Here is a 17,962-nt window from a genome sequence, read left to right on the forward strand (position 1 = left end):
GTCCAGTTCAGATTGACGCCTCTGTGGGAGCCAGGTGAGCGTAACAGAATGCAAAGCTTACCCACAAATTCCCACCCGGGCGTAATGGATACCACAGAGACTGACCAATTGGCCCAATTACTAGGGGACTGAGGGCTGAAGTGCATTCCGCCCGTCAAGAAACCAATGCTCTTAGGAGAGAAATGATTTTGTCAAAGGAGCGAACTGATGACCTTGCTCGGCAACTATTGCAAAGCCAGGCTGGACAAGCACCCCTACCTGGTTCCGGGGGAAATCCAGCTCCTGTGTTATCGAGTAACCCTGTGCAAATAAACCTACCAGGAAATATTCCAATAGCTCCACCCGAACGCTTTGCCGGAGATCCCAAAAGGTTCGCCGTGTTCATGAACCAATGCCGCTTTCACTTTTTATGCAGACCTGGAGCCTTCCCAAACGATCAAGCCAAGGTAACCTTTGTATTGTCATATCCCAGTGGCAGTGCAGCTGATTGGTCAATTCCACTAGTTACTCAGGATGACCCAATTCTTCGGGATTTTCAGGGCTTTCAAACAAGCATGGAAAGACTATTTGCCTGGCACTCCCAAGGACAGGCCCTGGATAACGACCTTTTGTCCCTACGACAGGGTAACCAGGACCTTCTATCCTATATCGCGACCTTTAATAGGTTGATAGTGGAAACTGGATGGCCTGAGGTAAAACGAATCACGTTATTTCATCGAGGGCTTCGAGGAGAACTCAAGGATGTCTTGGCTCAAGTCGTGAACCCACCTCAAGACTGCGCTGAATATATAGACTTAGGGGTCCAGTTAGATCACAGACTTCAGAACAGAAAGGCTGATCGAGCCAAGTTTGAGAATCGGGTGTTGGTCCAAACCCAAGCTAACCCCAAAGGAGCAGATGCTTCAGAACCCATGCAAATCGGAGGGGTTAAAGGACCCTTAACCCAGAAGGAAAGAGAAAGGAGACAGCAAATGCAGTTGTGTCTATATTGTGGAACTTCTGGGCATTTCCTATGGGATTGCCCTGTAAAACCACTCAAGAAGGTGGTAGGAGCTGCTGATAAAAGCCATATGGAGTCAGACTCAGGAAACGACCACGCCCGACAAGCGTAGAAGTCCGCTTGCCGAGCTTGAAGAAGGATACTCAGACCTCGCATTTCGTCATTCCAATGGTCCGCGTAGATCCAGGGCAGCCATCGCGTATGCACGCAGTAAGGGCATACATTGATAGCGGGACATAGGAAACTATGTGGACTATGAATTAGCTTCCAGGATGAATATACCTCTCTGCCGAAAAACCACCTCAGATGTCATCACCACAGTCGATGGAACTGAAATTGCCTCTGGGCCTGTAACTCATTCCACTGCAGAGATGACACTATTGGGTCAGGATGGGCATCGAGAGACTATTGTGTTTGATCTAATCAAAGCCCCACAGTTCCAAATAATACTGGGGATACCTTGGTTGGAAACACATAATCCTTGTATTGATTGGCGAGAGAAGAGAATAAACGTCCCGGATTGTGCGCAAACCTGTTACCCAAAGAAAAATCAGAACGCAGGCCTGGCCTCAGTAACCACAGCAGTCATGCAACTACCTCCAGAATACCAGGAATTCCAGGATGTCTTCAAAAAGGAACAGGCAAACACCTTACCTCCTCACAGATCGTACGATTGTCAAATCGATCTCATACCCGGTGCACAACCCGGTTGTAGCAGGATCTATGCCCTTACGGAACCTGAGAACCTTCACCTACGACAATACTTAGACCAGTACCTTGCCAATGGGTTTATTCGCCCATCCAAGTCCCCTGCATCTTCAGCTTTGTTCTTCGTGCCCAAAAAGGAAGGTGACCTCAGAACGTGCATAGACTACCGTGCATTGAACCAGATAACTGTTAAGAACCGATACGCATTGCCTCTGATCCCTGAACTACTAGACCAAGTGAAGGACGCTTGTATATACACTAAATTAGATCGCCAGGGGGCATTCCATCTGGTACGTGTAAAAGAGGGCGACGAATGGAAGACTGCTTTCCGCACTAAGTATGGGTTCTTCGAATACCAGGTGATGCCTTTCGGGTTGTGCAATGCACCAGCAGCCTTCCAATACTTCATGAATGATGTCCTTCGTGAACTCATTGACGTTTTTGTTGTCGTGTATATCGATGATATTCTAGTATACTCCTCTTCAGAATCTGACCATGTGAAGCACGTCCGAGCAGTCTTTGAGAAATTGCGCCAGCACAAACTATAAGCAAAGTTAGAAAAATGCATTTGTCATGCCACAGAAGTTGAATTTCTTGGGTTTATCCTGACCCCAAAGGGAGTCCGAATGGACTCACGAAAGGTGGACGCAATCCTTAAGTGGCCATCACCAAGTTCAGTTAAAGGAGTACAAAGCATGCTCGGCTTTGCCAATTTTTACCACAGATTCATCCCAGATTTTTCACATGTCGTACATCCCATCACAGCACTCCTGCGAAAAAATAAACGCTTTATATGGACTGAAGAAGCTGAAAAAGCCTTCCAAGAGCAGAAAGCGAAATTCACGTCTGCACCTGTGTTAAAGCACCCGCGCCCTGAACTTCCATACATAGTGGAAACTGATGCATCCAGTCTAGCCATGGGAGCTGTCCTGTCTCAAAAGGAGCCTGAAACTGGCCAGCTTCACCCAGTAGCACTTTGGTCCAGAAAGTTCTCGGCACCCGAGTTAAACTATGCGGTTACCGACAAGGAGTTATTAGCCATTAAATCTGCCTTAAAGGCTTGGCGGCACTATCTTCTTGGTGCCAGGCATACCATTACTGTGATCATTGATCACCAGAACTTACAGTATTTAAAAACAGCCAAGGCCCAATCGTCACGTCAACTCCGATGGGCTTTGTTCTTTGCCGAGTTCGATTTCGTAATAACCTATCGACCAGGTTGTAAGAATGGTAAAGCAGACGCCTTATCCCGAATAGGGATGGGAGAGGCAGAAGTGAACCCAGAACCAGTACCTATAATTTCCGGACAAAGGATTCTTGGCATGACTACTCTACAGACACTAGAGGACATTCAAGTAAAGATCCAGCAACTCTTTGATCCTCCAGCCCTGCAGGACTGGGTAAAGAAAGGCCCGGACTACTCTGTCACCAATGATCTGCCTTATTACCAAGGGCGACTATTTCTGCCACACAAGGAACTACAAGAGCTAGTCATTTCCCGTTATCATGATACCCTAATGGAGGGGCACCCAGGTATTGCAAAAACTGAAGCTAAAATTAAAAGACAATTCTGGTGGCCCACCTGGCGAAAGGATATTAAATCATTTGTGATGTCTTGTGGCATTTGCGCCCAAATCAAAAGTCAAAAGAAAAAAACAGCTGGACTCTTACAACCTTTAGACATTCCGCCTACACCATGGCACACCTTATCGTTAGACTTTATTACTGATCTACCTCCTTGTAATGGGTTTAACACCATTCTGGTTATTGTGGATCTTTTTTCCAAGATGGCCCACTTTATTCCTTTAAAAGGACTACCTTCAGCCTCAATCCTGGTCAAAGAATTCCTCGAAAACATTGTTCACATACATGGATTTCCGTCCGTGTTGGTCTCTGACCGGGGCAGTCAATACATTTCACATTTTTGGAAGAAATATTGTCAATTGGCGCAAATCAACGTGAGATTATCGACCAGTCACCATCCCCAGACCGATAGTCAAACGGAGAGGACCAACCAGACTCTTGAACAATACCTGCGTTGTATGTTACATCAAACTGAGAGTAATTGGAAGGACATTCTTTGGATCGCCGAATATGCATACAATAATTCAGTACATTCTGAAACTGGACAAAGTCCCTTTTACCCTATATGGGCATCACCCTCAAACCTCAGACCTTGACTCACCCCAACACTTAGAAATGCCCGCAGTGGACCATCTACACACTACGATTACACAAGCCTTTAAGGAGGCAACTGCACATTTAAAACAGGGGAAGGAGAAATATAAGAAAGATGCTGATCGGCATAGAAGTGATACTCCACAGTACCAGATAGGGGACCAAATATGGTTGGCCACAAAACACATACCTCTCAAGGGAACGCGGACCTTTAACCCTAGATATTTGGGACCTTACCCTATTAAGGCCATTATCAACCCGGTGGCCGTCAAGTTGACGTTTGACGTTTCTCAAATGCGGCTGCTCTCTTCACTACCCATTTGTGGCATCGTCTATACATGGAACGGAAGTCGGTAAAAGAGAAGTGTGTGTAGCTGACGTTGTTGAAGTTGAGGCTTCATTTGCACTTGATGTCTTTGCACTGGTAGATGGAGGATGTGCAGGTGGCGGTGATCTCTGTCTATGCAAGAAATGGGCCCATACATTTTTCTATTATGATGTTCATGTGTTTTTTGATGATTATCATCCACATCATCCCAATGGACTTGCAGTGGATGGGTTATTATTATTGATGTTCCTAGCCTTTGAGATGGAAGTTCAGAAGGACCACGACAGAGTTTTGTGGCAGAATGTGCAAAGTATGTCCTCTGCATCTTTTCTGGAACAGTGTTCTTTGATTTAAAGAAGCGCCAACTGTGAGCAGTGGGTTTCATTCTGGATGTCAATGGATTTGGAACCCAAATAGATATATGTATATATATCAAAGTAAAAACTTTAGTTGCAGGGACGTTAAGGTGAGCAATACATTGTAACAAAACCTTTGAAATTCAAGGAAAAACCACATTAACTTCTCGACCCCTGTTGCGCATCCTATGACCACAATGATGGCATCACAGATGACATCACTGATGACATCACTAACTACATTACAACAGTAACTGTCATTAAACATGGCCTTCAGCCATGATCAGTGTGCATGTCCAAATATATTTTAATACATGAATGGGTGCTAGTCATGGCATTCAGTTATGGACAGTGGTCACAACCTTCACCCATGTGCACCGTATATTTTGAAACACTAACAGGCTACTGACTATAGATTTTGGCCTTTAGCAGCGGCTACAGCTTTCAACCGTGTCCGTTGTATATTATATACACTGATCAGGTATTAGCCATGGGCTTGACCACAATACTGGATACTGGCCACAACCTTTGGCAGTGACCACAATATATTGTGACATATATAGGCCACTAGCCATGGCCTTTGACCTTGAGCAGTTTGTACATCTTTTGGCCATATCCACTGTATATTTTTCAAAATAATAAAATGCAATAAGCGAAGTCTTTCGGCCGTACCCACTGTATATTATGTACACTAACCAGCCACTAGCCATGGTCTTCAACACAATACTAGCCAGTGGCCACATCATTTGGCTGTGCCGACTATATATTGTAACATATTAATGGGCACTAACTATGTCCTTTAGCCATGGCCACTGACTACAGCTTTCGACGTTGGCCACTGTATATTTTAAAACCGTGATGGGCCACTAGGCATGGATTTTAACCATGGACATTGGTATTTTTAAAATACAAACCAACCACTACCTATGGCCATTGTTGTTGGCCAGTGACCCCATCCTTTGTTATGGCCAGGTACATGGCCTAAACTATTATTAAGGTAATCAAACTTTTCATGAGCTAACTTATAAATGATGTTCTGTCTAATTCCATGATTGATGTATTAAGTTCTATTCAATGAAATTAGTGTTGTCGCCAGTGATGGCAGCAGTGATGGGATTTGTAATGTCATCAGTGTTCTCATACAACATGTAATTAGTGATGGCACGAAGTAAAGGAGGTTTCGTTGCGTTCCCTTGCTCTCTCTAACCCTCGATTTTCTTCACCATCTCTCCTTCTCCTAGCTTCACTCTTTCTCACTTCTGCCCCTCCATATATTCATTCTCTCTCTCTATCTGCACTATATTCCAAAACCCACTCAATGTTTCCAACATCTCCTCTACCCCCCAACTACTAACCCCTGCTCGACTGTTCGGTAAAGATTTGGGGTAGTACCCTTAGGGTGCACTACAACAAGCTTAGCCTCCTGGCAATAGGGACCCAAACTTTGGTATAAGTCTGAACTACACAGGTTGGTAATGTGGTTGAGCTGTCAGGCTTATCTCAAGAGGGGACAATGTGAGCAGTAATGCAGTAATGCAGTTAAACAGAGATTCACAGTGACAAGTATTCAAATAACACTGATACTCAAGGTTTCTTGATAAAAACAATTATTCATTTATTTATCAGTCATTTAAACAAGCCTTCTTCAGAAGGGAGCAATATAAAAGCAACACTCAAATACACTTCAAAGATCCACACTCTTGGTTGCTCAGATTCAGTAACTTCCCATTGGGGATGACCCACAGATAATTCCTACACCCTCAGGTGACTTAAATAACCAGGACACTTATGGACATTAAAATAGTACTGTTACATCTAGAGCAGGCAGAGAGTGTGTACAAAGAAAGGTTTAGCAGAACAAAAAAAGAGATATCAAATATTATTTTAAAGCAGGCAAATACTTTGTACCCCCCCCAATGCAGAGCAGTTTAACCCATTCCTGAAAGGATAGGTATAACTCAATGACAGAGGAGAGAAGAGTCTTTCAGGGAACCAGGCTAGGCCAATGTCAATGGGCAAAAGTCTGTGTAGCTGAAGCACTTCTTGAAGGTGATTAAAAGTCTTTGCACAATGTTTTTAGTAGTCTTTGATGAAGAAAGAAGAATCAAATGTAGGGCCACAAGCCGGGAGACTTGTGAAGTAGAAGAGCAAGTAAATCTTCAGGGAGAGGAAAGTTCTCTCATACTATACAGTACCTTTGGTTTGAATAAAAGATGCAGCTGATGACCTCTGTTCCTGTGCAGGTCTGCAGAACCTGTTGTTCCTGGGCCTCAGTCGTGGGGGACACAAGGGAGGACTTCTGGGGACTCCTGCACCACAACGGGACGGTCACCGACCGCAACCGGCAAACTTTCAAACGAGTGCACTTCGGTGTTTCAGCTTCTCGCGACTACTTTTCCAAACACCAACATTGCGGTTCCTGGCTGTCGTGTTGGACCTTCCTTGCTTCTGGGGTCCCGCACTCTGTTAAGGGAGCTCAGACTCGGTCAGTCCTGCTTCCTGGGAACCCGGATGATCTTCCTGGAGCTCTTGGCCAACTTAAAAGCAACAGACACAAACTGGTGTTCCTCTCCCTGGCTATTTGGTTCCTGCAGCGACTGCAAAGGAAATATAACCAGCTCCGAGATGGATGTCCAGTTGGCTTACTTTAGAGTTGATTGGTCCCACCAACTCAAAGGGAGAAGTCCCCCTTGCAGGGCTCCTCTAGTCGAGGCGAATTTGGAGCTTCAGCACAGCAGCAGGGCTTCACCGGGCAAACCAATGCTCCAGGAGTTGCACCAGGCGTCCTCTTCAAGTTCTTCTTTGGATTCCTTCGTCCACTGGTCGACTCTGCCTTCCAGCCAAAAAGCCTTGCCTTTTATGCCGGTTTCTCCCATTCATTCAAGCCTAGCTGTCAGTCATCCAGCAGGGTGGCTGTCCTTGCCGGACAGTCAGCTGCCAAGCACTACAGAGTTCATTTGGGTCTCCTAGGAGACTAGACACAGGGAGATTAACTGCACCTCCCTCACTTCCTGCCCCCACCAGACTCTCTGGAGCCAGAGGCGGGTTTCACTCGTGAAGCCCGCCAAGACAAAACAAACAAAGGGACCAAACATGGTTTGGCGCACAGAGTAAATCTCAAGAAGGACCAAATCTACAAGAAATGGCTAAAAAAGAAGACCGGGCCATTTTGACAAAAATGGCACCCATGGGTGTTTTACTGTGGCTGCGAATGCAGCCCGCGGTAAAGATGCAACACCGTAGTAAAAAGTAACCACTGCCAACAGCCATTAATTGTGTAAAGGGTAACATAAAAAATGTTACATGAGAAGCTAGACAAAGGGTTCCAGCACCTTATTGTAAGATAGTGTGTGCTGGGTCTAGAAAGTTACAATGTACAGTAAAGTCAATTTCACTTCACTGCTCTTGGAAACAGTAGTTAATCCAAGAGTGAGGTATTTAAACCTTGGGAAATCTAAAAGACTTCCCTGTGTCACTGCACTAAAGGTGTGTGACACAATGGAAAAAGATGCCGATGGAGTTTGTCAGACTCCAGAAACTAAAAGAAACACAGAGTTCAAATCACATCACATTAAAAATACACGAGAGAGTGGGAAAACGGTCTCACTTTCTCCAGGTTTCTAGAGTCCAGCATAAGTGCTGGGGGTCTCTAAGGTAGAGAGGAATTAGCACATTTATGAGAATTCTCCCTAACATGGACGCATAAATCAGGTGTCACATTGGACAGTTAACTGGTTATGGCATTGTGTGCTTAAATGTTTAAATGGAGGGCGGGGGATTGGTTGTTTGAATCTGCAATACTCTTTGTTGTTATAAAAAAGGAGCAGCATGGGGGTGCCGCTTTAAGAGAGGCGCGACGGAGTGATCTAACTCTGCCGCGTCAATAAATACCAATGCGAACACACTGGACATCGAGATGTTGGACGAACATCTAGCGAAGCTGAGTAAGAACTTCTGCCAAGGACTGGATCAGAACCCGAACCCTCTGATCAGAAGACTCACTGCCGCCACTGCAAACCCCTTCGACCGCTACCCGCGGCCCATCACTGCGACAAGACCACACAGACCAAGGAGAATACAAACCCACGATTACATACTCAACTCAATAAGATGGAGTAATGAGGCTCAAGCCTCGGTATCCAAAAATCACTGCTGAAGGATAAAAATCTATTAGCAAGAAGAAGAACAAGCGCAGAGCACGGCCCATCTACAGATGTTCCTGTGTCGTCAGTGTGGGGGTCTGAGGCTGCCTTATCAGCAGGCCCGAGGCCTACAGCAGCAATGTAAAATCATGCGTTCATCGGCATTTGAAGTTCCCGGCATTCCCCACCTACCCACTTCCCATGCTGTTAGCACTCCCTACGTACCGTTTCGGTGTTGAAGACCCACGTCCAGTCATTGGTGAGAACCACAAACACCTTTGACCTCATCTCCTTCAAGGCCAGGTTCCCACTTTTCTTAATGGCACTCTCGGCCAGAAATGGAAGCCCAGGGGCCTGCTGGGAATTCATGGCTGCCCGGAGAACACAAGTCCACCTTTTATGCTCTGAAAAACAAAAGCGAGAACATGAGACTTCTGCAGAACAATGTGGATACCCTTCAATTCAAGTAACCTGCTAGCACCTCAGCCCCCACGCTTCTTTAACCTGCCCTCACATACCCCCAAATGCATACAAAAATGTAGGAATTATTTTTGACCCCGAATGATCCTCCTCACCCAAAATGACTGTTATAAAAAAAATGAGAATTAAAACGAAATCAGCTCCATACATTTCTCTCCTTCCTCTACTCGATGCAAAGCAGGCCTAGGCATATCTATGCCAGTTTCACACTTTGGACTCATTAAGGCAAAACACTGCGATTAATATCCTTTGCGATCAAGAACAAGCTCATGGTTCTGCTACAGGGGGTGTTATTTTGTCCAAACAAGTTACACAATTCAGTCAGTTATACACAAATCACAGCCCAAAAATCTGGGGAATTCCAAAAAGACTGATTTCTTTCACAATCTATATTTGTTTTGGGACAATATTTCATCAATTGTATGTCTCTTGGCCTCCTGCTTTTTCACCATCCTGCCATTTCACCTCATAGGTCTTCACGTCCAAACACATCTATTTTGTCTATTTGTTTAGGTCCTCCTTGGTTTGGAAGCAGATATAAGCTCGGGCGGCCATGCTGCACCTGAAAAAGAGGGTCCTAGTGTTAAAAGGGGGTCCTAGTGTAGCAGGAAGAAGGGGAAACCAGAATGACTGGGTGGCCTCTGGTAGAGGAAAAGTCTTAGATGAAAATAGCAGGAATAAAAACCTATGGAGAGGTTTTGGATCTGCCAATACACAGAAATACAAAAGCAAAAGGGGGCGAGTAACTGGGCATAGGATCTAGCAACATTTGTGCACAAAGGAGAGGTGGCTAAAATCCCTTTTATTAGTTCAGAAAATCCCCATAACCAGAAAATAGTTGCAGTTTTTTGATTAGGGCACATTTTATGGGAGAATTTAAGAGCAGTCGTGATGGAATGGTGCTCATGGTGAGGGAAGAAAGACTCATGTGAAAAAATAACCATGTGCGTTGAGCTCCTATTGGAAAAAGAGCCAGGCCCAGGAGTGCACAGGAAGCTTGCAGCATCAATTAGGGGTCGGAGGAGGAGAAGGCTCGGGGTTGAGCGCTGCAGCATTTATGAGGCCCCTTGCACCAGCGGTCTGGTGATAGGGCAGGGGGTGCAAGTATAATGCACTGGGACCCATGCGTGGGTTTTTGAGGTGAGTCAGGGATGTGTAGAGCACTGGAACCATAACCTGGCATTGAGTCTACATGAAGACCATGAGCCAGGATCTGGGGCATGCAAGTAAGTGTGGCAGGCACTGCACACCAAAACAGCATTGCCCGGGTATGGTGACTGCAGCCCGAGGTCTGAAATCATTATGGGAAAGGCCGTGCATTGGGTTCCCCCATCTGACAGCAGCCAAATGCATTAATTTGGCTGCTGTCAGATGGGGGTAGCTGCAGTGCAACCTTTTCCTGCATTTTAGCGTGTTACATTTTGGGCATGTAGACGGGTGGTGGTGATAAAATAGGGATTAAGAGGGAGCAGGAGGGGAGAATGGGAGGTACGAGTGGCGGTCAGTTCATAAAAATATACGGCAATGTGACCAAGCAAGAATGAGGGGTACATCTGTGCAACAGTGAGCAGGCCCAGAGACCACACCCCAGTGCCAAGCAGTATGCACAAGAGCCAATGATGCAAGATAATATTACTTGTTTCTTTGTGTCCTAAAAATCACTCTGTATTGGGCCTAAGGGGTTCTCGCACACTAATCCCAAACAGTGTGATCTCTCACCTCTCAGCTTAAAAGGTTCCCACAGGCTTTTTCTCTGTGGCTATTCCAGCCTTTGGCCGACTCCTGTAAACATTGCTGGGTTTCTTGCAGCAGCTGCACTACTCATCAAGGCTCAAGTAGAACCAAATGGGATAGTTCTTCTCCCACTGCACAAGCTCCTGACCATTTCCCTCCTCAGCTCCTCTTTGTCCCGTGCCATTTCCCTTCGCTGTGTGCTGCCACATGCTTATTCACCATGCATCCAAGCCCGTCATATCAGGGGTTTTCCATACCCTTTATCTGGACCCAAATGGCCTCCTCAGACCTTCCTCTGCAGTCTATTTATTAGCTCACGCTCTGCTTCGCCAACATCCTCTGGGTTCTGCTCTGCCACCAGCTCCTGAGGTTCACCACCTTCCTCTTCTCATACCACCACCTTCTGCTATTCACCAACCTCCTCTGCGTGTTCCCTGTCCCTTCCATATCTTCTCCACCCTCCTCCTCCTTCTCCCACTCTAGTTTCCAACCTTCTCTCTAACCTCCTGCCACAGCCTCTGTGCAATAGTGTAAACTTGCGGCAAACTCCTAGCACAATCGTCTCCAAACACCTCTGATGTCTGACTGAGTGCTTGGACTTCGAGAACCCTGTAAACCCTCCTCTGGGCCAGACACTCTGTGAGGGTCTGCATCTGGATGGAAAATTGTGAGGAACAGGAATTGGGTGAGGGTAATGGGTCCACCAACAGAGATGGGAGGTAGATCAAGTCTATAAAATGGCTGGTCCGCCATCTTGAATTTCATACAGGTATGATGTAGATGTGTTCATCCGTCCCGCTTTTGTGGAGCGAGAGCAGCTAGCACTGTCCAAAGGATCTGGGGTACACTGTGAACATGCGCCCACTCCCTTAAGGGAGATTATTTCTGAAATAGCTCTTCATAGTAAGGGGGGAGGGAGGGAATTTGGCCATACAGTCGTAGGTGTGCTGGAAAGGGATGCTTTGCTCAGTTAGACAAGTGTAGCATTCTTATTATGACTACAATATATACTGGAAGTAATCATTAGAAATTGTTATTGAAAGGTTTTAAAGCAGGCTAGTTTACACTATTAGTTCTATTACACGGTTTCCATATTTTAATAGCTTCTTTTGCAAAATATCCTTCCTTCTTGGAAAAAGGCCAGATACAGATTTTAACCATAAGCACCAAGGACATTTTGCATTGAGATTATAGACCGTGCAGCCTGGTCCTCTGGTCCCTTAAAGGTTCGGTCAAAACCTCAGCAGAGCCTATCTGCATTCACCTCATCCCCCCCATCTGGATAACTCTCCCTCAATGTGATGGTGACATTCCTACATCATCCTCATCCCCCCCATCTGGATAACTCTCCCTCAATGTGATGGCGACATTCCTCCATCCACCCCATCAACCCCCATCTGGATAAGTCTCCCTCAGTGTGATGGCAACATTCCTGCATCCACCTCATCACCCCCATCTGGATAACTCTCCCTCAATGCGATGGTGACATTCCTGCATCCACATCATCACCCCCATCTGGATAACTCTCCCTCAATGTGATGGTGACATTCCTGCATCCACCTCATCACCCCCATCTGGATAACTCTCCCTCATTCTGATGGCAACATTCCTACATCCACCTCATCACCCCCATCTGGATAACTATCCCTCAGTGTGATGGCGACATTCCTGCATCCACCTCATCACCCCCATCTGGATAACTCTCCCTCAGTGTACTATTCCAGGGTGTACTGGGTGCACCTGTGCCCTCATTGCCCACACCTGTATGCATTTATCACCTGCTTTCAGGTGTAGGCATCTCTGCCTTGCTTTTTCCGGTATTACCAGCAAATATCAGCCGGCATTACTTGCAAATCTAATCTGGTGATATGCCAGCAATACCATTGTGCTGGTATTACCGGTAAAGGTTTCCGGGCCCATCTGGTATTTCCTTTACCAGTATTCCCAGCGCCAATAAATCCAGATGAGACGATACCGGCGCCGGTAATTCTGGCCACTGTGTTCTGGCTAACTTGTACAGGGCCGGTTCAGTAAAAGTGCCAGTAAACTGCATTACCGGCACTTTAACCATATACCAGCGAACTCGTAATGAAGTCCAATATCCTGCATCTCGTTCCCAGAGATAGCCTTCCCTCTCCCATATGCGAGGCCTACCAGGTTTGGGAGACTCTCAGAATTTCAGGAGAGAGGCTGGGTTTCAGGGTAAGGATACCTGTGCGCACAGACATCCTTGGATGAATCATCTGTATAGAATGAACATTGAATGGCCCAGTTGATATTCAAACCACAGAAAAAAGTCCATGCAGATTTGAGGAGAACAGATCAAAACAATGATCTGTAGGATCTTCAGTTAACAAGGAGTTTTCTTCAAGGGGGATAATTGGTCAAAAGTTCTATAGGAATCGTCAGCAGAGAAAGATGTTTCTAGGAGAGCGGTATAGCAAATAAAATGTCCCCGCTGTCCCACATGCAAGAGATAATGGCATCCCAATTAAGTAATTCTGAAATAATTCGGGACAATAGATTTAGTAATGATATGATATGATATGGCATTTATAACGCGCCTATCTGAGAGAGAGTGTATATTATGAGGATGTCAACAGCACCGCCATGTCCATCTGTATAGTCAATATTAAGCACAGAGTAGCCCTACTTTAATGATTAATAAATACAACAGACTGTGGAATTGTTAAACCAATTTTTAATGAAGAGCAGTAAATCTACATTGAGATCCTCAATGTGATCACGCAGTGCAATCATTCAAGTGATCACCAGGAAACTTCTTTCGCCCCTACTACTGATGGACAGACATTGCGTTCTTACCAAGTGACAGATGGCAAAAGCAGCCAGTCGAATGGGCCTGCCACCGCACTCCTGATCCTACTGCTCACCATCTTAGCGTTCATCAAAGCTTTCCCAGACTTTGCTAAATGAAGGCTGTTTTTATCTCTGATGACCACCACTTACCTCAAAAGTATCCATTGGGGTCTAGATTGACACCAGATGCTAAAAGGTAGTCTTGTCTTGCCCCTCTGGCTTATAAATATACATCCTATTTTGCAGTGCTGAAGCAGTAGTTTTATACTCTTCTCCTAGTCCAGGGCAAAATGTAGCTTCAGAACTGCAAGCTCCCTTACCTGAGGGACGGACACTCAAAGGGATAACTAGGCAACATGTATTACCTATGTTTCCTGTTGTTACTTCTGCCCAGGCCTTAGCACTGGACCTTACAGTTCAGCTTGCTCCGCTGGGTCTGCTCCTGCACTCACCTGCGGGGTTTCCTCTGAAGATCAGCTCCTGACTACGGGTGGATACTAGGAACCTGGAGTCATCTTTCTCCACTAAGACCACGATGGAAGACACAGGCACGAAGAGTCTTGAGAAATGCTCCTAAAGCCATGGATGACAGAATGGGCATGTCCATTATTTTGTCCCAGTAATTGGCCCGATAAGACGAAGAGATGCACTTTTGATATCTGTAACCAATGTTCTTTCGCATACAGAAATTGACAAGTGTTTGGTGATATAGAATGCAGTGCGGCGGATCAATAAAGCAGAGTTAACAGTGTCAAAACAATCCAGATAGCACAGAGACATGCACAGAAGTGGAGTTCAGGTTCTCTCCTGTGTATACCTATGTGGTGCTGTGGTATTTACCTCTGCAGTGAAACCATAAAGCTCTCCCAGGATACATAAATATCCCACAAAACAAGAGCGGGAAGGACAGGCTTTAGCACACCACAAATTCTTGAACTAGAAATATTTAATTTCTCTTTTGTAGATCAGACTGTCTGCTCTACAAATAGTATTATTTCTATGTATTGCACAAGACCAACCAATGCTTTGTATAATATGCAATGTTCAACAACCACGCCACAGGCAAAGCAGCCACTGACCATAGCTAAAGGCAATAACAAGTGGCCCAATGACAGGCAATGGGGGTAATGTGAGCAATATATAAGGCCTCAAGCCAGGCCTAGGTTAGGAAGCCTTGGCGGATCCCAGGCATTACTGAATGCCATGCCCTGGGAAAAGTGGCTGAAGTCTAGGGCCAGGGACATTCAGACACATTGTAGAGACAAAGTGTCTGTTTCAAGTGGCTTGGTGGAGCTCAGGGCATGGTACTACGCCATGCACTAGGAAATGTGGCCACTGCCAATGCAGTGATCACATGACATGGCCAGTGGGCACTGCCGATGGCTAAAAATGGTCAAACACCATGTCCAGGAAAAGTGCCTTCTGGACATAGCCTTTGACCATGCCCGGTGAGCCCATAAGGCAGCAAGGGAATGGTGGGGCACAATAGCTAATGGGCAAAGCAGCAGGTCATGGCCAGTGCATCCATAGGGAAGCTTTTGTGGTGGGGACTCGGGCATGGCCTCGGTGCCAAGAGCAGGGATGCAGGCCAATCCCCCAGTTAGAGTGGCTACTGATATTGGCTGCAGGCCACGTACAGTGGGGCCAACAAGTGACTCTGGATTACCCAGGGCCATACCCAACAAAAGTTGGCACACCGCTGGTTCAGAGGTTCCCGGTATAGGTAGGAGGGCTGGGACATAAAAATGTGAAGTCATCGAGTTATGGTTAACAGCAAAGACACATTTATAATAAGTATTCTATTTATTCTAAAAGGGGTGCATTTTCAAGGTGATGTTGCATCCAGACATATATGGCTGCTTTTTGGTTCAGGGGAAAGAGGTTCGAGCGGTGCGGTGCTGGAAGGGTAAAGCAAACAGAAATGACACAGGAAGTGTCGGGGGGAGCAAAGAGTCTGAAAGTGCGTCACGATAAAAGAGTGTGGGCAGAAATGTGGTGGGAGATGGAGCTTGCCAGGAAGGGCAGACTGTCCCATGGATGGACTTCAAAATAACAGAAAATCATTTCAAGAGACAGAGGTTGCACATTTTAAGCCATACTGCATAACAGCAGTGTGCAGCGGTGTGCGTGGATCGCGCACAGAAGTGTGTGGGGATTGTGAGAGAGTACAGGTGGAAAAGAGAAGTAGTTTGTTGTGGGGGACAAAAGAGTGGAAAGGCAGTCCCAGAAACAGACTGGGGCAGTAACCCATAGCAATGGATGTAGTGAACTGCTGGAGCTTGGGATCTCCGAGAGGACCCTCCAAGATTGCCAGCCTTGGGGAATGGGGTGAGGCGATTAGTGGAAATGGACATAGGACTTTCAAGAGGCTTTGTGGGCTGCAAGAAAGATTACTCCACATTTAAACTAGCATAGAAAGACTTTAGCATCAGACCACATAGAGACAGTCATTGATGGTTGGAAGTAAGCATCTCAGTTATGCGAGAGGATAGCTCTGGGATGATGGACAGGAAGGGGAAGGAGAAGGAGGAGGAGGAGGAGAAGGGGGAGAAGGAGGAGAAGGAGGAGGAGGAGGAGGAAGAGAAGGAAGAGGAGAAGAAGGAAGAGGAGGAGGAGGAGGAGGAGAAGGAAGAGAAGGAGGAGGAAGAGAAGGAGAAAGAGGAGGAGGGATAGAAGGAGGAGAAGGAGGAGGAGGAGGAGGAGCAAGAGAAGGAGGAGAAGGAGGAGGAGAAGGAGGAGAGGGAGAAGGAGGAGAGGAAGGAGGAGAAGGAGAAGGAGGAGGAGGAGAAGGGGGAGAAGGAGGAGAAGGAGGAGGAGGAGGAGGAGGAGGAAGAGAAGGAGGAGGCGGAGGAGCAAGAGAAGGAGGAGAAGGAGGAGGAGAAGGAGGAGAGGGAGAAGGAGGAGAGGAAGGAGGGGAAGGAGAAGGAGGAGGAGGAGAAGGGGGAGAATGAGGAGAAGGAGGAGGAGGAGGAAGAGAAGGAGGAGGAAGAGAAGGAGAAAGAGGAGGGGGGATAGAAGGAGGAGAAGGAGGAGGAGGAGGAGGAGGAGGAGAAGGAAGAGAAGGAGGAGGAAGAGAAGGAGAAAGAGGAGGAGGGATAGAAGGAGGAGGAGGAGAAGGAGGAGGAGGAGAAGGAGAAGGAGGAGGAGGAGAAGGAGAAGGAGGAGGAGGAGAAGGAGGAGGAGGAGCAAGAGAAGGAGGAGAAGATGGAGGAGAAGAAGGAGAGGGAGAAGGGGGAGAGGAAGGAGGAGAAGGAGAAGGAGGAGGAGGAGAAGGAGGAGGAGGAGAAGGAGGAGAAAGAGGAGGAGAAGGAGGAGAGGGAGAAGTAGGAGAGGAAGGAGCAGAAGGAGAAGGAGGAAGAGGAGAAGGAGGAGAAGGAGGAGATAAGTTTGCCAAGCTAGACAGTGTAGTGTCTAAAGAGGAGGGGCAGAAGAGGTGCTGGTTTTCCAGCAAATGGAGTGGCAATTTCTTGCAAGACAAGATTGAAGAGTGTCCCTTAGGAAAGAGAGGTGGTGAGTGGGGGCAAAGGCAGCAGAACGATCCAGAAGGATGACAAGAAATGAGAGGTATCAGGAAAATCTAGGCATGGATAAGTGCGCTTTCCATAGAACTTCTGATGCAGAATCCAGATAGGAGGGGGATTCTAGCCCATCGGCACCCAAAAAGGTAGGTAAACTGTTGATGGCTATCCTCTCCAAGATGATCGACATAATGGTGGCCACTTTGGAGTAGGCTGAGAGGATCATTGTGGCGAGAGTGTTAAAGTCCCTTGCCTGGTTCTAGAGATGCCCAAGGTAGGGACTCAAAGACAGTGGATGTTGTGCCTGGTGGCAGGATGGAGAGGCCAGGCAGGATGGAAAGGATCCCCTGTTGACCCTATTTTGGCCCCAGTCACATGGGAGGGTACAATCCAAGTGCCAAAACTCAGGCATGTCTTTGGGTTCTAGACTCTCATCGCCCCATCAGCCCACAACAGCCAGCCTCAAATGAGTGAGAGATTCTAAAGCTTCTGCAAAGCGGACCCAAAGCTCCAACAAAGGAATATACAGGTTTCACTTTATGGTAAAGGGTTTCTCTTCACTTGGCAATTACTTTGTCACAGTTACAGATTCGCCAGGTAGATCAACAAAGTCATTTCACAATGTTTGCAGGACATGCAATTAACGTGAGGCCTTATGGATACTATATTGCAAGCTCCAGATATCCCAAATGCTGAACGCT

At 46.6% G+C, this 17,962-nt stretch overlaps 1 protein-coding gene across 3 annotated transcripts in view; it reads right to left on the reverse strand.

Annotated features, from left to right (window-relative positions):
- The window catches only part of LOC138480733 (arf-GAP with Rho-GAP domain, ANK repeat and PH domain-containing protein 1-like), a 691,830-nt gene that overhangs the window by 390,151 nt on the left and 283,717 nt on the right, over positions 1–17,962 (reverse strand). For all 3 annotated transcript variants that reach the window (XR_011274121.1, XM_069612452.1, XM_069612453.1), the window contains 2 exons: positions 14,196–14,316; positions 8,938–9,116 (listed from right to left, as the gene is read on the reverse strand). Coding sequence is in view for 2 of the 3 variants with exons in the window: in XM_069612452.1 (XP_069468553.1) it covers positions 8,938–9,116; positions 14,196–14,316 (300 nt within the window). In the remaining variant the exon portion in view is untranslated. The remainder of the gene's footprint in view (positions 1–8,937; positions 9,117–14,195; positions 14,317–17,962) is intronic.

Source organism: Ambystoma mexicanum, chromosome 5p (genome assembly GCF_040938575.1).
Source record: "Ambystoma mexicanum isolate Mex_15411 chromosome 5p, UKY_AmexF1_1, whole genome shotgun sequence".
Classification (NCBI taxonomy): domain Eukaryota; kingdom Metazoa; phylum Chordata; class Amphibia; order Caudata; family Ambystomatidae; genus Ambystoma; species Ambystoma mexicanum.